The sequence below is a fragment of the Pyxicephalus adspersus genome, chromosome 8, assembly GCF_032062135.1.
Source record: "Pyxicephalus adspersus chromosome 8, UCB_Pads_2.0, whole genome shotgun sequence".
Lineage (NCBI taxonomy): Eukaryota > Metazoa > Chordata > Amphibia > Anura > Pyxicephalidae > Pyxicephalus > Pyxicephalus adspersus.
The window spans coordinates 51850958-51873442 of record NC_092865.1 but is presented as its reverse complement, the minus strand read 5'-3'; the positions used below and the strand labels follow the sequence as shown (position 1 = coordinate 51873442).

The window sequence follows — 22485 nt, the reverse complement described above, 5'->3', positions numbered from 1 at the left end:
ACCACCATAATTCCAAGTACTGAAATTCAATAAATGAAAGAGGGCAGGCCAGGAACAGTCAGGTCAGGAAAGAGGAAGGGCTGTATTATTCTGGACAACCCTCATCCAGGAAATGAGGAGAGCTTTGTATGAATTGCTTCATCTTCAAGTGCACTTTGTGAAACAGCACAGTATTCATCAAACGCAGTAGTAAGTAAGAAGTAAGATTTTTAGTCTTAAGAGATGAGCCTTCACAACTGAAGGGAGGTCAGATTTTAAACATACATTCCATTTAAGTATGCCAATGTAAATCTCGGCTCCAGGCAAAACCTTTTATTTCATATTAGATAAAGTAGAGAAACATTGTCAGATTTATGTTCCCCTCCATCCACTAATTGAGAAGTGTTAGCCTTACTTTCTGTTCATACAAGATTTGATAATATCTGTTTATTTTGAAGCTATTTCATGCCCCGTTCTGTTCAGGTTTTGTGACATGGGCAAGTTAGGGGTCCTGCATGCTGTGATAGGAGGCTAGAGCAGAGAGATGTCTTCACTGGTCATCTGCTGCACCTTTACTGTTCATTCACAGGCTGGGGAAATGTAAATTACCTAGTTGTGTTGCTTAACTTCAGCAGAGAAACCTCAGGTCACTAGAATGACTCGGCTGCATAACCTTACATTTTTTCTTCTACAGTTTGAGAAAGTCCCAAATGCACAAAGCTTCTGTGATGAAGTATGGAGACCGTGTACAAGGTTACATTTTTTTTAAATTCAATAAATTATTAATTTATTTGTGTTTTTTTGTCATTTCTTGATGTGCTAAGACTTGTAGCCCTTTTAATTTCCAGTCTGTTTACCGGTCTCTGATCTGGTATTCACGTGACCACCAGACTTTTCCAAAGAACCCAGCAATAACGCTAAGCATCTGCCTTCTTTAGGAGCAGGCAGTGCATTACAGAGTGGCCGTCTGTGTGCATTACCCTAGTGAGCCCTGGCTTGAAGTCCTTACCTGACCCCAGCTCCCCTACCTAACTAACCCTAAGGTTAGTTTACAAAAAGGATATTGTGGAATTGGAGAGAGTGCAGAGAAGGGCAACTAAACTAAAAGGAATGGAGGAGCTCAGCTATGAGGAGAGATTAGCTGAACTGAATCTATTCTCCCTTGAGAAGAGAATAAGGGGGGATATGATCACCCTGTATAAATTTATAAACGGTCCATATAGAAAACTCTCTTCCCAACTATTCACTTTAAGGTCATTACAAAGAACAAGTGGGCACTCTTTTTGTCTGGAGGAAAAGAAGTTTTAAGCTTTCGGATAAGGAAGTGATTCTTCACTGTAAGGTCTGTGTAAATATGGATTCGGCTCCCTCAGGAAGTAGTTTCAGCAACTACTAGAGATTGCTTTAGGAAGATGCTGGATTATTTCTAGAAGCACAGAATATAACTGGGTATTAAGGATTTAAAGATAACAGAGACTGACCCAGGGAACATCTGATTGGCTCATGGAATCAAGAAGGAATTTTTTCCAATGTTAAAGCAAATTGTACCAGGGTTTTTTTTTGCCTTTCTCTGGACCAACTATGTCTTATGAGGGTTTTATATCTGGGATGTGTTTAATACCCTAGTAGCTGAACGTGATGAATTTATGTTTTTTTTTTTCAACCTGATCTACTATTTAATCCGAGGGCAGCTGGGGTAATGTCCTGGTCAATGCATGCAAACGGATGCACTTCATGCCTCTTGTGTAGACAAATGCCTAGGAACCGCATTGCCTGCCAGTTCCTGATGTTTGGTGTGTCCTGTATACAGGTGACAGCTGGGATGAAATTATTAACTCTCTCACCTCAGCTGCAATCAAGTTTGAGTTGATGGCAACACCTCATCGTACACAGGTATAAAAATAAAGTCAAATGGCCTGTAAGCATTGATATCAGTGTAAAATATTATCCTGTTTATGAACAAATATTTTCCAAGGAATATTTTTAGCAGCAATATGGTTAGAATTATTTTTTTTAATCTGATTTTCTTCTTTGAAATGAAATTTACATGGTATAGATTTAGATTTTAAGAAGAAATGACAGATTTTTTTTTATAAATGCTTACTTTATAAATGCCTCGTATATACCATTGTGCCCAAGTGACACAACAGAACAAGTGCCTTGGGAATAATGGTAAAAAATAATACAAAAAAATACTATTCCTGAATATTCTATTCCTTCCCCGTTCTATCCAAGTAGTTTGGAATAAAATTCCCTTTTACAAGCTCTTCCCTTTTCCCAGATATTAATAAAACCCCTCTATAGAAAGATCGAATGGATAGGCTTTTATTTTCAATTTTACATCCAGGTAAACTTGAACTTAGAAGAGACCAACATTACAACGAAGGGAACAAAAAGCGGGGCCTTTGTGATGTATAACTGCGCTCGGCTCTCCACGCTGTTTGACAGCTACAACAGTGCCGTCAGCCAAGGTACAGAGTCCAGAGGGTTACATACGGACAGAAGGGGGCTGAGTAAAGGATAGAGCGAAATATGGGAGTTGGGGCTTTATCGTGTGAAGGGCAAGGGGTATTATAGAAGTGGTTGCTCCTTGTATAAGGGGCGGGGGGTAATTTAGGAATGGTTGTTTTGCTGTGTAAGGCAATTGGGGTAATGTGGGAGTTGTCGCTACATTATGGTCTCTTTCCTTTTTTAGGCTTGTATCCAGAATTTCCATCGGCTGCTGATTTCAACTATTCCAGCCTGAGAGAGGAGGTAAGGATTTGGAGACTTCATTTCTGAAAGGGCTTGAAGGACTAAATCACAGGTATGCAGCACTGTGGCACATTTGTATGGATAAGCCTGAATGTTGTGCATTCAATTGACGTGCACCTCAGTGGTCCAAATATTCGAGCTGCACTATTTGTAGCAATGCATCTCAAAGTACTACAGTAATACACTGCAGTGCTCTGCCATTTGCTGCGGTTCTGCTTTTCACGATTGAGACAAACTTTTAAAATTCTGCTATGATGCAGTTTTGAAAATCTCTGCTTGTAGCACCATCTAGTGGCCATGCTTAGGAACAGCAGAATCAGTCTAAAGAAATTGCTCCAACTTTCTGGTTTGGATGATCCTTTATTAGGAAGAAAACATGTGTTGCTCACATCTCCTGTTTTTACTATACAGGGAGAATGGCTCCTGCTATTTAATTACATCATGATGTTCCCAGAGGTCCTAAGCGAGGCGGCACAGATCTCACTGACGTCCCCAGGCATTCGGGTCACAGTCAGCACCGAAGCGGTAAGGTGTCTCAGGGGAAGGAACTATTGTGTGCAGACGAGAGGGAGGATACTGTATTTTGATACTAACATCTGTAGCCCAAGGTTCCATTCCCAGCTGAACTCTCAGCACAGACATACTTCTGACATGATAGATTTGTATGTTCTTCATATTAATCTTAGGCTATGGCTAACAAAGGAAGGTAATCAATGAAACATTCTGAAAAAAAACACAGTTTAAAGGTGATTGGCAGGAAAATAAAACCCATTTAGTGGTGTTTCAAGAGCTGTTATTCTTTTCTAAACAGTATATAAACCTGAAAATTAATTTCTCTTATTTCTCACTTATGTACTGTTAATTATACCATTGAAAGTGTTTTACCTTCCTGTATTGCATTATTATCAGAACCATTGTTTCCTGCATAGTCTGTGGTCTGCAGAACACCTCTAGCTATGTTATGGAGGAGATAGGGAGGAGATAGGGAGGCATTTAGTAGTATTGGCCTTTGAGTGACAACACTCCCCCTCATATATAAAGTACAGTAAGTGAGTGTTGTCACCCTTGGGTACAAACTGTGCTACTGGCAGAAAACATCTAAGGACTGGTAAGCTGCTTCATATTTTTGATTTGTCTTCTTGGGTTAAATTCACTTTAACTTTGTTCTGCATTGAGGGAAATTAATGGACTGTGAGTACTGACTTTTTGAAAATGCTGATCTCCTGGCATTACTATTTCCATGACTAGGATCAAGTAACTTTGGGAATATTTAACCTAAGTCAGCAATTTATAAAATACTGAAGCCAGAGGTTCAGCATAACAGCATTTCGACTTGGGGCAAGTCTGACAGTGTGATAACACAAGAGTACAACTTGGGGACACCCTATTACAGGAAATGCCTGCATAAGGGCTCCTACAGCAGCATCATTCTTTAACAAAAACTGCAGATTTAAAAAGACTGGAAATGGAATGAATATGTTTTTAATTTTGTAAGAGATTTTGTCATTTGTTTATATTGGATTAAACTTCTTCTCTAACTCAAATATTTGTTTCATTCTAGATATGCAAATTTTTGGTCAATCTTAGTATGGACTTCAGCTGCTATTATAACAGAGTACATATCCTGGGGGTAAGTTGTGCTCATTAGGTGTATCTCCTAACCTCCCCAGTGGTAACCACGGGTCACACTCGAGGTAGCTAAAACAATAGTAAATAGAGCCTTACCTGGTCTGCCGGCATCCTTCTTCGCTATCCCTGTCCTCTTGCATCCTCCCGCTGCCGTCCTCTGCATCTGATGAGTCATCGGGAGTTACTGGTGACATCAGTACGTGCAGCCGTTGCGTCGGGGACGCAGAGGGAATTTTAAATCTATTTGCATTGCATTCAATACAAAGTAACTGTATTGACAATACAAAATACCTGTATTAAATGCAATACAGTGGATTTATGTCTAAAAGCAGTACATTGTCTTTCATGAAAATTTATTTTACAGTATAGTATAAGTATAATATTTTTTAAAAATTAAAAAAATATATATAAAAAAATATATTAAAAGAAAATAATACAAAAAAATGTTTATTATTTTGACATGGTTTTGTGTTTCAAACTTTAATATACTCATACTATTTTATTATACTGTAAAATAAATTTTCATGAAAAATAATGTACCTCTTTTAGACATATAAATCTGGACAGAGATGAACTGCCCAGGAGGTTAAAGGATATCCAAACCCAAGACTGAAAAATGTCATATACTGCAGCTTAGTCCTGACTTGTGCTGGCTAGTTTTCTTTTGTTTTGAGGCTAAGTAGATTTTCTACAAGTGCAAAACATACCCTTCACCCCCACCTGTTAAGATTGGTTGATGTATTATTCAGTGCACAGAAAGTTTTCTGTGCAGTAAATAATACATCAAACAATCTTGCCATCTTTCCTAGCTGTTTTCTGTGATCTAAAAAGTAATAACTCCCTGTGTGATAAAGTCCTTGGCCTACAACCATGGCTTCCACTATTGATACAATGGAGTGAGCATAGTCACCCTACGACAAAAAGTCCATTATTGTAGAATACCTAGGTGAAAATGAAAGCAACCAGGTTTAAGGTTTTCAAACCTGCAGCGTATAAAATGTGTTTTTGGGTTTAAATATGAATTAAATTCTACAGTGAATATATGCTAAACTGACATTTTGTCTTTGGCCACTCTTTGCGCCTTTAGGAGCCATTACCTCACCTTTTTGGTTTGATGTTTGCTCGCCTACAGCTGATGAGTGCTGTAAGAAGTTTGCTGCATTCCGCATTATCTACATTACATATACAGCCTCCAGCCCAGTTATGAGTTTCATCCATCACTGATCAGGGGGTCAGAGGGACATCTGAGCTGCTGTGTAAAATGAACAGCTACCTGGGTTGCTGAACAATTCTTGTAGTGGCTGTTTAGGGGATTTTTCACAATAAAAATACCAGGATGGAAAGATGAGTTAGACCAAAGAAGAAACTGGAAGAAGGGAGTGTGTATTGTGGATGACTAGAGTCTGTTTATAAGAAATCTTCTCTGAGGATTCTTTTTGAAAATGTCTCATTCCTGACTGTTGTACCAAGGGCCCTAAATATGTTTCAAGTCATGCCATGCTTGTTTCAGGTTTGTGGTTTGAAAAATATTAATGGCAGCGATAGATGGGTAAGATGTATTTCCAGAAAGGTTAGTAACGGCAGCACAGGTTCATTTTAAACTGACCCAAATCTGTGCTCAGCTTGTCTAATTATGAAAATCGTGCAGCATTGGTAAGGTTTATAATACTGTTTGCTCCCCATTATTCTTCAAGCTGTGTGTTCTTGTTGGCTGGCACAGTTTTGGGATGGCTGCTATTGTTCATCAGTCATAAACAGACCTTATATCCAGCTAAAAAAAGCATTCATTTATTCAGGTATTCTTATTTAAAAAAGTGATATTTTGTACTTTAAACAAAATAAATAATGTCTATACTTTTTTATGTTGTTCATTGTGTGTGATATTTAGTTTGAGCAATTGAAAAATTGCACGGCAGAAGAATATTATTATCAGGTTATATACATGGTATGTATTATGTTTATTGTTTTTATTTGCTTAAAAATGTCTAAAATGATTTGCAGATGCCACTGGGCTGTTTGAAGGTAACAGAAATGAACAAGCTGTGCTGTGCTGTTCTTTCTGTTAAGTATTTGTACATCTGCTTTGCACAGCCTTCAGACAGCCGAATGGCATTTCAAGTGAAGTTCCCCACTGGAGCTCAAGGTTGACTTTTGTAATATTAAAAGGTGGAAATTGTTTTGAAGAATGACAATGCTGCTGTATATTGGTGGAAAAGCATTCGTAGAGACTTGTAAAGTTACTCAGGGACCCACTTTAAGACGGGACAACAACAAGTAAAAAGTGTGACCTCTATTTTGGTCGCCGGCCCCAATTGTAGCATAAAAATAGAGAACGAGGAAATCTGGGGTTTCATATGGCAAGTGTCAAAATTATATTTTGTATACTTGCTAGTGTGCAATAAAGAATGATACAGATACATTCATTGTGCATTGAACACATAAAGAGATCTGGCTACCCCAAGTAAACCGACAAGGAAGTATGCCTGTTTAACTAGACAACAACTGTCTAAGTGGATATTACACAGAAAAGAATAAATAACTTCTCAAATCCAACGCGTTTCGCTGGTAGGCTTCTTTAGGGGATGTGTGGAGATTGTTTATACAATGGGTAGATGTGGTGGTTTCTCATGGTATGAATGTATCTGTATCACTCTTGATTGCATACTAGCAAGTATGCTAAATATAACTTTGACACTTGCCATATGGAACCCCAGCTTTCCAGAATATCCCCTGTAAGCCCAGGAAAACCTATCCTTTAATTTACACCCTAAATTATCCATGATCTCCAAATTTAGTTTAGTATCATTTTAATGCAGCTGCCTCATTAATACATACACAGATTTCTGACGCTGGAGCCAATGTTGGGGGCTCTGATGTTTAGGCAGCTCAAAGAAAGAGAAACTAAAATTTCGGCTGAAGCTTAACTCCGTCACCGCCGGGACTGGAGGTAGCTTGATGTTTTGCAACTTGTTCATGGTCCGTCTCTTGGTGACACCAGTCCTTGCCTTCTGCTTTTGTCTACTGTGAGTTTTGTCTTTCAGAGTTGGCTGCTCAGAAGCTTGCAGGCTCCAGCTGACCTTGTTCAAAGCATTCTTCTGGGTTTCCTCAAAATATCATTGTGGAGATGGGACAGTTTGCAATAAAGCAGTCAGGGAGCTCTCCGAGGGTGAGGCTTTCACCCAAGGTGTCATATCATTGGGGACAGTAGGGTTAGGTTTGACCTTTCCTTTCTTCTTAGATGTCTTTAACAAATGAGAGACTTCTGTGGTCTTGTTGATAGTTCTGCTTTTTGCCGCTGGAAAATAATTTAAGAACACTTACTGCATTGTAAGGAACACATAGTAATCTGCAAGTTTCTAGGCACATAATTAAAGCAGCTACAAATGAGAATTCTGCAGATTCATATTTGTGCTATAGTTATAAACTTAAAGCAGAACTTCAGTTTTAATGTATTTAGTTACCTGCAGTAGTGATGGATTTGTGGTCCGGTAAGCTCCTCTCCTGCCCTTCAGTAAGCCTATATACCTTAAATGAGCCACGTCTGGTTGTATGACACCCGGTATGCAGCCTTGTCTTTCGTCAGCCTGGCTGTTATGGGCACTCCCCCTCTTTACTTTTTACGACTATAGTAGTGGCATCATTGTTGCAAAGTCTAATGAAACATGTAGTTCCTGTGTTCTTTCAAATGATGAGTGCGCCCCACTACTCCCTGTGTGTATTCTAATTCCTAGTTGCATATTTGCTACTTTCCAATAGGGGTTCCAGGGGTGAAAAATTACAAAAAAAATACCATCCATGGACTGGGCTCAGATTTTAAAAAGTTTTTATTCTTTTATGATCCTTTGGACCCTTTTCACATGGAACTGTATATTGTAGAGCACAGTAGATCTGGTTAGGCAGCTGTCTGACACAAAGGAGCCTCGGTGGGCCCCTTGAATAAAATCTAAATTATTTTAACCCACAACGGTACCATTGTATTTTGGGATTTGGATAGCACCCCCTTTATTAATTTTTTTGAAATGAATACCTGACAGATTGCATGAACTTTGAAAAGTTCAGAAACAGATTACTCTTCTCCATGAAGCAGGCTTCAGTAACTTGTTGGGGAATTCCACAACCAGAAGAAGCAGGGGGTACTGCACAATTCTCTGAAATGCGTTGGCTTCCTCAGCCTGGACGTTATGTAACAATTCCAAAATTTAAACCTTGAATGTGGCACGCTCATCTCCTTCGTACTCCAAAATCTATTGCTGTCTGTGTCCCCGTTAGTAAGATTTACCCATCACCTTGTACAACAACAAAAACCTGCCAGCAGGTCTATACAAAACTTTAAAAAAATGTCTGTTTTCCACTCGGATTCCAAGGATGGTACAATTACAACTCATTCTACAAGCAAGCCTGGACATAATGAAAACAAAATCACCATAGTTCTGCTTTAAACTAAATATACCTGAATAAAACAGAACTCATCATCCCCCCCATTATCAAATTTTAAATCTCCCCCTGACATATTTCTAACTGGTAATAACACTGTTAATTACCCCTCCTCTCAGGCACATTGTCTTGGTGTCGCCTTTGATTCAACCCTCTCCTTCACCCCCTATATTCAGAAGATTTCCAGATCCTGTCACTTTTACCTATGCAACATCTCCAAAATCCTACCCCACCTCTCCACAGAGACCACCAAACACCTCTTATCATCTCTCATCTGGACTACTGTAACATCCTTCTCTCTGGTATTCCACTAAGCCGACTCTTTTCTCTGCGGCCAGACTCATCCATCCTTTGTTCCTCTCCTCCTTTGCTGCAGTTCTCTTCATTGGCTTCCATTTTCCAAGCGCCTGTGCTTTGCCTTCAAATCTCCACAGTTCTTGTCCCACTTACCTTTCTGACCTGGTAGAAAAATACTCCTCCAGCTGCTCTCTTCGCTCCTCTATTGACCTACTAATGACTTCCTCACTCATAACCTCATCACACACACGACTCGAAGACTTTTCTAGAGCTGCCCCGACTTTCTGGAATGGTCTTTCTTGTCCTTTACAGGTTGCTCCTTTAAAAAAAACCCTTAAAACCCATATTTTCAAACTTGCCTACCTGTCTTCTTCTGTCTCTTAAACCCTTACAACTTATCACTATTGCATATCCTATTGTGCGATATTTCCCCCACCTTTTAGATTGTAAGCTCTTTTGGGCAGGGTCCTTTTGTCCTCCTGTGTTATTGTCTGTATCTGTCGTTTGCAACCCCTATTTAATGTACAGCACTGCGTAATATTTTTGCACTATATAAACACTGTTTAATATTATTAATAATGCCAGAAACATAGATGTTCCACAATTTCTTGCTGATTGTCAGCCATGCTCATCCTCTCGTTGCATTAATGTTCATAGCCCAGGACATGTATACATGCAAAGAAATCTGAGTTTGTCCAGACATTCCAAACCAGTGGACTTTTTGCCCTGGTCATTTGGTGAGGAAGTACTGGGGTCTGCATGATAACCAGAATTAATGAAGTGGGTCAGCAATGGCAGTGTTTATATTTCTGCCATGACAGGTATTCTTTAGGCTGAGAACCTCAGTTAGATGCATATATTTAGTCTGAATACCTTATGTGACGCTGAGCCTTGGCAGACGGTGTTTGTTAAATGGATTTGTTGGGGGCTCTGATTTGATATGAGCAGATTAAAACAGCATCAGTTGTGTGTACTGACTTCTCTTTGTTGTAGCTGGCCCTGGGTATTCTCACCCCATTCACCTGTAATCAAAGTGCAGACACAGGTAACGCCCGTGACATGTAATACAACGACCCCTGTGCAGCACCATAAGATGAGGTAACAGCAAGTAACAAGGGTGTACCCGTGCCAAGTTCTGCGGTAACAAGGCTTTTGTTCTGGGACTTTCAACGAATCTTTTCATCACCTCCCCTTAATATTCACATCGGTTGGCACTTCCAAAGCTCACTACACAAGGCAGGTGGGAGATTAGAATCCCTGGCACAGGCTTAAGCAGTTACACATTGTTAGGGCATCTGGAGCACCGCTTTGGGGGTGGTGCCCCTTTTGCCTCTCTAAGCGATATCTATTGCCACAGGTCACTGGAGACATTTTATTGCTGCAGACATCTGTACCCAGCTCAGATCACACCATTTCCAAACAGTCATATCCCATAGACAGGCGGCTGGCAAAGAAATGGTTGGGTGGCACAGATGCTGCCAGTGCAACGCCATACCTGCTCCCTGAGCAACTCCTTTCCTGATTACTGGCAAAGTCAAACACTCTTCTTTTTTAGCCAGAGGTTGGCTGATCATATCTTGGGTGTTCCCAGTGCAGGTGTCTACCTATAATGCAAAGACAAAATGGATAAAGCCATAAAAATTATTATTTTAGAATAAATGAGAGTAGAGCTCTAATAGCCGGTTCTCCCCCCCCCCCTTTTCAGGGCATATTCCAGTTACATCTGTTGTGCAGGGATCGACAAACATTTCAACAAAGCAGTACGGGCCCATTTGTACCTATACTTTATTCTGTGTATTATTACCAGTCGTGCATTCACTCGGCACATAAAATCTAATTTGCACTTCTTGTGGGTAATGCATTTCATTTTACACATTTTAGGGTGCACTGCAGTGTGGAGGCATTTGTAGAATTTGCATATGTGCCTTGGGGTGCCATTCAAAAGAAATAGCAATATATATGTGAATATGTATATATTGCACTTTGTAGTACATTTGTAGTACATTGAGGAAATGTGCCCTAAAACTTGGGTTTTCATTTATTATTTGTTAGCATGAACATAGGTGCAAATATAGCCTGGAGGTTTTTATTCATAGAAGTTTTACACATCACAGGAATGATGAGTTCATGGTCCATTTCCCAGTTTGCCGAACTAAGGAGACTTTGCGTTCACATGTGTTCAGTTCACATCTGTTTTTTTTAAATCAGTTTTACTATTAAGACCGATGTTTAAAATATGCATTTTTAAATTAATTTTTAAAAGCTTAAAATCCTTAAAAGCTTCAACATAGCTGTTCAAAGATACCCAAAAGCTTTAGACAATGGCATAGAAACAGAAGATTCAGATGTCTCGATCAAGGCCGGGCCCTTTACCCCAGTGGGCCTATAGGGGGCCCTTCTCAGGACTGCTGTATGCCACCCTGGGGTACAGATCCAAAAAAAGAGAAAGAGAATTTTTACCATTGATATAGGGACACTGTGCTGTAAAGGGGGTACATATAAGGTAAAGCTAGGAGTGAGGGGATTCCAGTTGTAAAGCAGGGGCCCAGATTTAAAGGGTGGCTCTTAATGCAAGGTGAAAAATGTAAAGTAACGCTCCTGACATGAAGCAGCTTGTCATAGTAGGGGCCTTGACAAAAACTGGCACTTGGGCCCATAGATCTGTAGCTAGATTGGGGGCACAGGTCCAAATTCTGCATCAGGGCCCATTGATCTGTAGCTTTGCCACTGAATTTAAAAATGCTTTGCAGAACCTTGCAGTACGTATGCCTCCTATACAAGCTGAATCCTGTGTGAACAAGGTCCTAGAGTATTGTATGAATGATGTTTCTTAAGTGAATCCTGAAAAATAGTATAACAGACAAGCAAAGTAGTTCAGTATAGTTCTCCGTCATGTACTACATATTCATAACCAGCAGATATCAGCTTTTGTTCTTGCTATCTTGCATGCTCTATGCAGATGTATTATTTGCAAAACAACAAAGGAACAAAAATATTGCAAAAACATTTTAATAAAACTCTCCAATCTTGCATATGCATAAAACAAGCAATTTTATTGGGTTGCCTCTCCCTTTATCTGGTTAAACCAATATAATGTAAATGTAGTGTAGAGTTCAAGTTGGCAGCAAAAAGGTGGCCTGCAAAACTCATCACAGCTAAGGACTGGTTAGATTTATATATCCTTAGATATCCTTTAAATGCATTAGGTTTGCTGCAGCCATGTTACCTTACTTTATACATCTCCGGGTGCATCCTTCTGGTACCGGTCCAATCTGTCCATTCTTTTACTGCAAAAGCTGTTGAGTTATTTGATCTACACAGCCGTTGGGTGGTCGGCACTACCTTGGTTCCAGATGCATCTTCGTATGACTTGTCACCTGCCTCTCGTGTGACTCTCCCTTTCTTGGGGCTCTGATTCATGCTGTCCACTAATACGATCCTTCTATGCCTCCTCTATAGAATTACCTTAATATACAAAAGATGGAAAACAGGCCATCACTGCTTCTTAAGTCCATCCAAGTTCACGGTCCAAATGTGATGGGTTCAGCTTGGATCTACCTCTAAAGAGCTCAGGGATGAATTATTAACAAGACCCTCAGCTAGGGAGTGGATCAGCCAGGTGACAAATACTCAATAATTCAGACGAGTGCTCACAATGTGGATTTGTATTCGTTATAATAGATGTTGACAGGTGCCAGCCAGTGAATGGGGTCTCCAATGTCAATGTACAAAGAGGCCAAAAAATCCGGGAGCTCCAGGGCAGAAAGGTCATGAGTGGGGAACGGGGAGGTGGCTGTAGTGGGCAAAGCTTGTGCAGAAATTGGTGGCCATTGATTGGTTCGACCAATGTGTATATCTACCTGAAATGTTTTTTCAGGTCTAGCAAAAGTTGAACCAAACCCCCTTCATCAGGGCATAGAATAAATGTGTGATTGTAATCTGTACTGTTGGGTTAATCCCTTTTTATTACCAGTTTCAAGCTCAGTATAGTTATCTGGCAGCCTGTTGTCTAGAAAAGTTATTGCCTTCTATGTGACAATTGCCATCAGACCACAAAGCAATGGGAAATACAAAAATATACAGCCGTCCAAAGAACAGGAGGGGGAATCTCCAATGGGGTCACCTGTTTCAGTGACAACTTTCTCAGTGACATTCTATCAAGAAAAAAAAATATATTCCTTGTTCCTAATACAGGTATTGAGGGGAAAACTTCACAAGAGGATAGAGACCAAGCAGAATACCTGCTATTAATACCTGTTTATTAAATAACTATCGGGTTATTTCAGTGCTGCCAGAAATTTAAAAAGCAAAGTGGGGCACAGCACTGCCCTTTGTGCAGATTTAATTTGCAGAATACCAACCAGCAGGTGGCACTCAAAGCTTGCTTTTATGTTTTCTAGGTTAAACTTTACAGCCTGGAGAGAACAGCTTAATTTTCTACACACGAAACTGGATAAATTGCATCTCCCATGCCATCTGCTCTATTCAGACAGGAGGCATAAAGAATCATACTTACAAATTTACCTTCAAAAGAAGTGAAGAATACAAGGGTGCATTTAAATAATCTTTACTTTTTTAAGGGAAGTAATATTTTGTATGATTAGTAATTGGAGTTAAAGTTTATAGGAAAAATACAGACTAGTATGTTTGAAAGATTCAGATTTGGAGATTCAAGTAGAAAAGGACAAAGTGGACACAGTGGAAGCAAACAGCTAGAATGTTTTTTCCTAAAACCAATACAGAACTATGAATTTGTTGTCAAGAGTGCAACTTGAATTTAATGTTTATATAAAGGAAAAATTAAAAACACTACATAAATATACAGCAAACAACCTACAGCTTTGCACCAATTAGCTTCATACAGAAATAAATTGGGTCTCCTGACTTTGGACATTGGCTGCTGCAGACACCATAACACGTTATTCAAGGCAGTGCCACTGCACCTCCAGAACTGCTGGTGAGAGGCAGTAAATGAGGTCTGCAAAGACAATTTACAAAAAGGCAAAATTTATCAGAGAGCTTAAGGCCAGAACGGGCATTTGTAGTTTGCAGACACAGTTTTGCCATGTTTGTGCAAATATACAAAAGAAATAAAAATTATGAACTGGTAGCGGACAATGATTAGTTGATCACTAACCTATAGCTGCCTAAAACTCATTTTCCTAAAAGAGCAGAGGAGCTTTGCGAGCCATTAATGCCCACAGAAGGTATAAACAATGGTTAGTACACACTCCCAATGCCAAGCTTATCAAGTCCTGACTACAAACATAATTAATTCAGACTTATTTTCCACAATTCTGTAAATGTTTTTCTCCTATATATTTCCTATACAATCACAGAGTTCATGTCACGTTGAGAGTTTGTACATTATGATCTCCAGTCCTTGTCCACACAACACACACCAGTGATGTCCATCTGCGCTCTGCCAGCAATCCAGCTCAGACACATCAGCCACATGAGAGATTTTAGTGGCGAGGTGCTGTTGGCCGTCATCCCCGAGGTACCACAGTGTCAGGCGTTGGTCCACAGAAGCTGAAGCCAAGAGGTCCTGCCGTAGGATACGCAGGCCGGTGACGTGAGCAGCATGAGCAGGGTTAATGGAGAATGAATGGAGCAGACAGATGCCACCGAATTGTCCATCTGCAGAATTAGCATACAGATACAGCTTACAAATTTGGATGGAGTTGTCATCCCCTCCACTGGCCAGAAGGTAGTGACCTTCCCTCGTCTTTTGGATGTGCATACTGTTGATGCCACACTGGTGAATGGACAGGGTGGTGAAAGGTGATCTTAAATCTGTAAGCAAAAAAGTTGATTTACGCTGAAAATAAAGAAATTCAACAAACATTTGTACCTAAAATAACCACATATGATGACACAAGTACAATTTCTGAAAACATACAGAAGTGATTCTGATTTTTGTCCTATTTTATCCTAATAACACATTCCAAGGAGCCAAGCATACAAATTCTATTATCTTAACATCAAAGGCTTTTACAGACTGGACATTCATTTTTGAGGGTACACTGGGTCATAGTGATGTTAAGTTCTGATTCTAGACAAGACCTTTGCTAGGTTCTGCATGAGAACTTCTCTTGTTTACATGACCAAACACTGACCGTCATGGTGCGAGTCTAGTGAGTAATGATGAACAGTGGCCATATGTCACATAGGTGTCCCAGATCAGATTCTCTTCATTGTCAAAAGCCTGAAGAAATCACTCAGCGCCTCATGAATGCATAATGAGCCTCATTAATGTGCAAGGATCACCTGAAGTGCCCGATAACCTCTCCAAACACAAGTTAGGGCTCTTAGTTTACCAGCACTTAACATTTAAATCATCTCACAGGAACTGAGGACCCAAGTAATCCCTAATCTCATATCATTTATACTATCTGTATGACTAAAACTCACTCATTAAAAACAAAGGAATGTCATAAGGAACCAATCAGCTTGCAGCAGCTATTGCTCCAGGACAGGTTAGAAAATGGTAGCAAGGATGTGATTGGCTGTTAGGATCAAGCTTAAATTGCTGCCTTCCTCTCCCAGAAAACTTGTGCTGAATAAACTCTGATATAATCTGAACTCTGACTTGTGCTGAATAAACCCTGATAATTAAGGTTTCTAACTTGCTACTATTTGGTCTCATTAATATACAATTGAAAGCATTTTGTTTTATCCGTTTTAGACATTCTGAAAAATAGCTTATTATCATATCAGAAATCGTGTGGACTGATAATCTCCTGGGCTGTGACCATGACATTGTTTCCGGAACCACAGCCCCTGTACATGATAAAGAATAGGAGTGTCAGGGTTCTGTAGTGTAATTTTGCTTCTGCTGTCCAGGTACAAAAGAGTAAATGTTGGAATCTAGGCCAAGAACTGAATGATTTGCAGAATTACTAGATTGCTAGATAAAGGGGGAAAAGCTAAAAAAGAAAACTAATATTAGTGGAAAGAGGAGAGGTTCAGATCTCAGCAGTGCTTTGGTGATCAGTTGACACAGGAAGTGAGGGGCAATCATGGGGACAGATTAAACCCAAAACAGGTTCACTTTTTTGCCCCCTCCCTAACAGTACACCCCTAGATTCAGCTATCAGTATTGTGTAAAAGAAGCTATATGTGACCTGTGAGCTATTCTAATCAAAGCTTACAGAGAGCAGAAGGCTGCTTACTTCCAAAGTGACAATGCTAAATTGATCATATGAGAGGAAACAGGAAGGAAAATACCATGTATTTTCTTTACTCCTACATCTGAAGAGATAAGCATGTGCTATTGATGCAGGCGGCTTTTAGCAGAACTGTTGCTTTAAGCCATGATTGTTTGGTTTCATAAAATCTCAAAGTTGCATATTTGTCAGGAGCTCTACAACAAATTACAAGACTCACAAATATTCCTTCTTGCAGCCTAGTATGTTTATAGTAACTGAAATAAATATAAATAAATTATATATATATATATATATATATATATATATATGAGAGAGAGAAAAATTTATAAACTGTATATGTACAGAATAGAGAACTCACCCCACGGAAGGCCATCCGTTTCCTTATAGTCAACAAATTTGTAAGCACGTTCTACAGTGCTGGTTATATCCCAGATTGCAATGCGGCCATCAGTTGCAGCGCTGCACAGCCAGACTCTGAAGAAGAGAAGCCAGATATATTACTAAGTCTGTAAAACACATAAAATGTGTCAGTTGTGGCAATTATGAACACCAAAACATAATTAATGTGTAAGTGAATAATACAGCAAGCAGATAGTTTTAGTCTATGCAGGACTTGGACAAAGGCAAGTGGATAAATCAACACAAATATGGCTTTTAGATCAGGTGATCAGACAATAGTCCAGAAAACTTAATTGATCCCTACCTGTCAGAGTCTTCGAAACGGTGCACAAACATCTCAATTTTCAGCACACATCGATTGTGATAAAAGGTCTCTGCCATCAGTATTATCTTCCGGATATCCTCAAAAATCTTAAAGAACCTGGACAAACCAAAAGTCCAATGTAATTTTCCTACAACTTACAGAGACCTGATAGCAAATGAAAGCTTTGTATCCCGGGAAATAATTATTAGAGTAAAAGAAGAAAAAAAAATAAATAAATAAATAAATAAATAAAAAACAGCTGTCCTTTCTCAGTATTATGCAACAGATCTCTGAGCTAAAACACCATTGCATCTAAAAGGACTGCAAAGCTACAACAGCTACAAAGTACTGATTGGTAGAGATCTGAGCAAAAAGACTCTTGCTGGTTTGCATAAGCCTACAATTGAATATATTGCAAAAGAACACCTGCAAACACTCTCAGTATGCCCAAGAGCCTAGAGGTATAAATTTTAATAAGCCATAATGATCATCACCATGAGCTGCAAATAAAAGTTGTGTGGATGAAAATGATGCTTCTCAGGGCAACTAATAGTATATAGTAATACCTAGGCGAGTTCAGTAGGTACTGAATCGAAGCACCAAGGGCTCATTGAGATTTAACTGCACTGAATAAATACTCACCTTACAGATCCATCACTGCAGGCAGCTGCCAGGAAAATGCAAGAGGAAGCTCTGTTCAGCACTGCATCATCCAAGACTTGGATGGACATATACCTGATACAAGGCAACAAGAGAACGTTACTGATAAAGCATATAAAATAGCAGATTGCTATTGGTTCTTTTTCCAAACATATTTCACAGTCTGATACAAATGATTTCTGCAATCACAAAAATTCATGCACCATGCTGATTTAGGAGTTTCTCTGAAGAGGTACAAGAGCCTATCAGGCTTTTGCTGAAAGACCACCTTCACTTCTAGTCTGCATGCTTGGTACAGGTTAAAATACCTGAAGAAAGTGTCAGGGAAATAATATTTTGAATAGTAATGGAAAAAACATATTTTAACACTAAGGCATTTCTTTATAAAGAGGCATTCTGTGAACAACAATCACCTGGTTTCAGGGTTGTCTTTAACCATCCGATGCTTATTCTTCAGCCTGTCCCAGTGTTCATCCAGCCTGTGTGAAGCCAAATGGATGACCTGGCATGTCAAGCGGCCTGCATCTTCCCGTGCTTGAACCAGAAGTCGGTAACACTCCATCTGTGCTCTACCACCAGCAGTGAAAAGCACACAGGAAAGGACTCCATTCTCACAAGATACGGATTTGGTTTTGGCCAAAGCCAATGTTTTCACACTGGACAGGTGGTCGCTGATGGTTGAAAGATGCCATATCTCTTTAGAAACCTCATTAAAAGCTAAAATACTAACTGTGGTATCCTCACTGCTTGTAACCAGAATGTGGATGTTCTCCTCTTTGAGTATTATAGTTCCAGCATACTTAATGCAAGTCAATTCCTTGCCATGCAGTGGCTCCTTTAACACACTTTGAAGCCTTTCATCTGGTTGGTTCTGGTATGCAAATACATCACCAGATTTAATGTAGGCAAATACTTCTCTTGGACCTTCCTCCTTATAGCTCCAAGATCTGTGTCCTCCTCCACATGGAACACAGTGAAGCTTCTCATTGGTTTTCGAGCTCCAGACCACAAAGTCGGTGGAATGTAAGCCGAGAATCTGCAAGTTGCCATCTGGCATAAATTTGAGTCGTTCAATCCATTCCATACCCTTGCAAGACTTCAGACTGCGGAGAAGGATTAACTCGCCATTTGCAATCTTCAGCTGACGATACAGTCCATCACGTCCGGTCCTATATACAAAGCCATCATGGTAGGTCACTGAGGTTACCCCTAATTTACCATGAATTCCAAATTGAATACAAAGAGGTTCTTCTATTTGAATTGGTGTACTGGACACAGTAGGCAACAACCATTCCCACAGAGCAACAGAATTGGGTAAGGAGTCAGCAGATAGTGACCAATGATTAGATGCATTAGTCAAATTTTCGCCATGGCATATTTCAGAAGTCTTGGCAGAAAACAGCATCAGTGACCCTCTACGATCGCCACAAACTATCACATTATCAGTGGGCACAAAGGTTATGCTCGTGTGCCACCTGTTATTGCAGGCTGGCAAATTAAAATAACACTTTTCTGAGATGGATTTGATTTGGCCTGACACACATATGACTTCAAGCCAATCCATTACTCCTTTGGGACCTGAAACGAAAAGATGACACCTGTCTGGTGCCAAGCATAGTGATGGAACCCAGGTTAAGCTGTGGACTTTGCCTTTAAAAAGCTGAAGTTCTGGAAAATTACCATCAGAGGGCACAGAGAAAATCTTAACACTCCCTGACAGATTACCAATGGCACACAGACTGTTTGTTGAAGATTTGCACACATCCAAGAGACTATAGGATTGATAGTTGTCATCCTCCAAGACAAAAGTCCATTGTTTGGTTATAAGGTCATTCATGTAGATGGAACCCGCATCTGTCATTACAAGAAGAGAGTTTATATCTATCATGGCAATTGCCTTTGGAACTCCAAATGTTTCAGGTGATTTAAAATGTAAATTTACAAGCCCATTAGATGATTTCCCTTTGATCTGCCAGAGCCTAATACTAGAGTCTGCCCCACCTGTCGCCACCCATCCAAGTTGCTCTTGTACAGCTAATGCCCTGATGCCACCACCTTTGTGGCCTCTGAAATTATGAACAATATCCCCAGCATAGTTCCAGACAATACAGGACGAGTCTTCTCCAATGCTGACAATATTTCCTTGAAGAAATCTGACAGACCACACTCGAGACTGGTGTCCATACAACACAAGAAGACTTGCATAATCTGATTCAGAGTCAGAAAGATCACCTGCTACCCACACCCTGAGGCTGCGGTCGTCAGATGCCGAAGCTATGAGCCCTTTAACTTTTTCATAGAAGATGCTGAATATCACACCTTTATGGTCGCTTATTCTTCTTCGAGGCTCCACTCTGCCTTCACTGTTTGTTTGGCCACACATCCTCCAAACAACGAGTTGGTTAAAAACTGTCCCAGATATCAGAAAAAGCTCTCCCCAGGTTTGGCCCACAAAATGCGCAGAATACAAGATGCATTTCTCAGCGCAGTGTACTTCCTTCAAGACCCTCTTGAACGTATAATCATAAAGAGCCACTGAATTGTGGCCCAAGGCTAAAGCCAGGTAAGTCTGCACTTCTCTACCTACGTTAAGCCACTGGACATCCCATATCCAATCATGAACTTGCTGAAGGCTGCAGATTTGGGACAGGTATACTTGTTGATTGATGATGCGATATTCCAGCACAACCAGTCCTTTGCTTCCAAACACACAAAGCTGGCACACATCCTGGCATGTATCCTGGCATGCCAGTAATGATGTGGTAGAAGGTTTTATGCCGTGTATAGTGTAACTTCCCAGCACATTTTTCTGAATCCGCTGTGTGCAAGTGCCATTCGATTTTAAATTGTAGACTGTAAGATTTGGTCCCTCACCTAGAAAACAGAAATTATATGAAAGCATGAAAAATAGAAGAACAAAAACACAAAATTGTTCCTATTATTCTTATTAGATATACTCTAACCTCAGAATAAACTTATACATTACTTATAAATGCCCAACCAAGGTATGTGGCAGAGAAGATGTAGAATAGGAAAAGAAAATGCCCTAAAAGTCCAAATATGCCCAAAAACCCTTGTAAATGGCCTATTCTTTTTAATGAGGACATTTGGAGTGTTTATGAGCACTTAAAGGTGTTTTCAAATGTTTTTGGAGTATTTTTTTTTTCAACACTGTAAACGCTACAAGATGTGTTTTTTTATTGCCCATCAAAAAATAAAAAAAACTTTCTGGTGTGGACTGGCTCATTGGAATGAATAGGAATTTCAAATATGGAATTTTAAAAGAAGAGTTTAAATGCCAAGGAAACAGTCTGCGTAGACTAATACTTAAAGAGAATGTAAACCCAAAAGTGCCCAACACAAAAAAAATGACACTTCCTCTTCAATCCCGCAGAGCAGTCTATCCGTCGGAGGTGTCTTCCATCGGGTCCCACGTCATCCAGGTATCTGTCTTCGGGCCGATGCACCGGGGCCACCATCTTCTCCTGTTCTTCAGGGTTCTTCTTACTACGTTACCCCACGTGACGAATTCCGGGATGACGCGGGACCTGATGGAAGAGACTTCCAGACCGATCGACTGTGCTGCAGGAGTGAAGGTAACTGGATTTTTTGTTTGTTTTCTGCGTATTTCAGTTTACTTCCTCTTTAAATAAAAGAGTTGTCTCTCCTTTTATGTAAAGTGAACATTCTGAGTTTAGGTACTCTTTAACTTCCATTAGTTCCCTAAATCTTTTAACTGAAAAATACCGGTGTGAGCTTCAAAGTCAGAGTTTACACAGTGCTAAAGTAAAAAGGACCCGGTAGGTACCCAGGACTGCAGCATGGGAGAAAGGAGAGTAGGTCCTGGAGGTAAATAGTACTTTTTTTTTTACATTCTTTTGGGGTATTGGAGCATCAGGGGAGTGAAGTTGAAGCTACAGAAGGTAAAGTAGGTACGCATAGAAAGTTTAGCTCTGGACAATCAGTTTTGGACAGTGTAAGAAAAAGTAATTATCTAACCAAACTTGAAATTTGATTGGTTGGTATGAGCAATTCTTTTATGTCCACTATGGTCTAATTATGACAACCTTCACCCCCACTCCCTACAAAACTGTGATCATAGAAAAAAAAGCCAAATCTTACCAGCAAAAAGACAGTTGCCCACAAACTCCAACGCAGTAATTGGAGCCACCAGCAAGACAGACTCCATCTTCATTAGTGCCCTTTACAAATCAACCTAAAAAAAACAGAAACATGTATATGAATAAAGGCCAGCACCCTAAAAATGATCTTCCAGATGCAGCAAAGCTTGAAAAACATAAATGCACCTCTGATGAAAGCAATAAAAATGCTCCATTCTCTAAATGCGGTCATTGTTTCTTTTTTCCATTTTCGAGGACATAATATAGAAGGAGTTGTCATACAAACAGGAAGTCAGCAATGAAAAAAAGATCTTGCTTATTTGGCTGTTAGATTTCCCAGCACTTCCTGTCTTGAGGGAAATCTGCTCAGTGTGGATGCAGACAGCAATAAAGGCTCCAAACTTTCTCTATACTATTTTAGTTAAACATATCCCAGCTTGCATTGCTATGACACCAAGCCTGTTGAAATTTGTAGTACCCAGGTTTGGGAGAGTCGAGTACTGCTCTACAACCTATTCTGTGCCGAACTCACAGTAAATGTTCCGCATACAGACACCAGGCCTCCGCTTCACTAACAGCCTAAACTGAGGCGTGTTACAATGGGGTAACTATATGTCCTTATTTGCCAGTCTTTCTATACTTACACATGGCCTACAGCGACACTTCCGCCCGGCACAACCACGTGCTTCCTGTCACACTGTCTTCCAATCACAACTTCGTTTCTGTATTGGTTATT

The 22485-nt window shown here is 39.9% G+C and overlaps 2 protein-coding genes across 5 annotated transcripts in view; one reads left to right on the top strand and one right to left on the bottom strand.

Moving 5' to 3' along the window:
- Positions 1 to 13857, top strand: part of DALRD3 (DALR anticodon binding domain containing 3) — a 19629-nt gene extending 5772 nt beyond the window's left edge. Inside the window, exons 7-13 of one of the 2 annotated variants that reach the window (XM_072420603.1) lie at positions 674 to 732; positions 1790 to 1872; positions 2327 to 2450; positions 2675 to 2733; positions 3145 to 3258; positions 4295 to 4363; positions 13494 to 13857. In XM_072420603.1, the coding sequence (XP_072276704.1) occupies positions 674 to 732; positions 1790 to 1872; positions 2327 to 2450; positions 2675 to 2733; positions 3145 to 3258; positions 4295 to 4363; positions 13494 to 13526 (541 nt within the window). In that variant the 3' untranslated portion in view covers positions 13527 to 13857. Of the gene's footprint in view, positions 1 to 673; positions 733 to 1789; positions 1873 to 2326; positions 2451 to 2674; positions 2734 to 3144; positions 3259 to 4294; positions 4364 to 5449; positions 6223 to 13493 lie in introns of those variants that run through there. The other variant, XM_072420602.1, reaches the window with a different exon arrangement.
- On the bottom strand, positions 13845 to 22485 carry WDR6 (WD repeat domain 6). Of its 3 annotated transcripts, none has more exons than XM_072420600.1 (7): positions 22394 to 22485; positions 21751 to 21844; positions 18042 to 20502; positions 17611 to 17703; positions 16969 to 17085; positions 16624 to 16739; positions 13845 to 14889 (listed from the first exon to the last, which is right to left on the bottom strand). In XM_072420600.1, the coding sequence occupies exons 2-7, from the start codon at positions 21821 to 21823 to the stop codon at positions 14441 to 14443; spliced, it is 3309 nt and encodes a 1102-aa protein (XP_072276701.1). In that variant the 5' UTR covers positions 21824 to 21844; positions 22394 to 22485; the 3' UTR covers positions 13845 to 14440. The 3 variants fall into 3 exon arrangements, with proteins under 3 accessions (XP_072276701.1, XP_072276700.1, XP_072276702.1); XM_072420599.1 differs by lacking the exon at positions 22394 to 22485 and adding an exon at positions 21936 to 22375; XM_072420601.1 differs by lacking the exon at positions 22394 to 22485 and adding an exon at positions 22282 to 22363.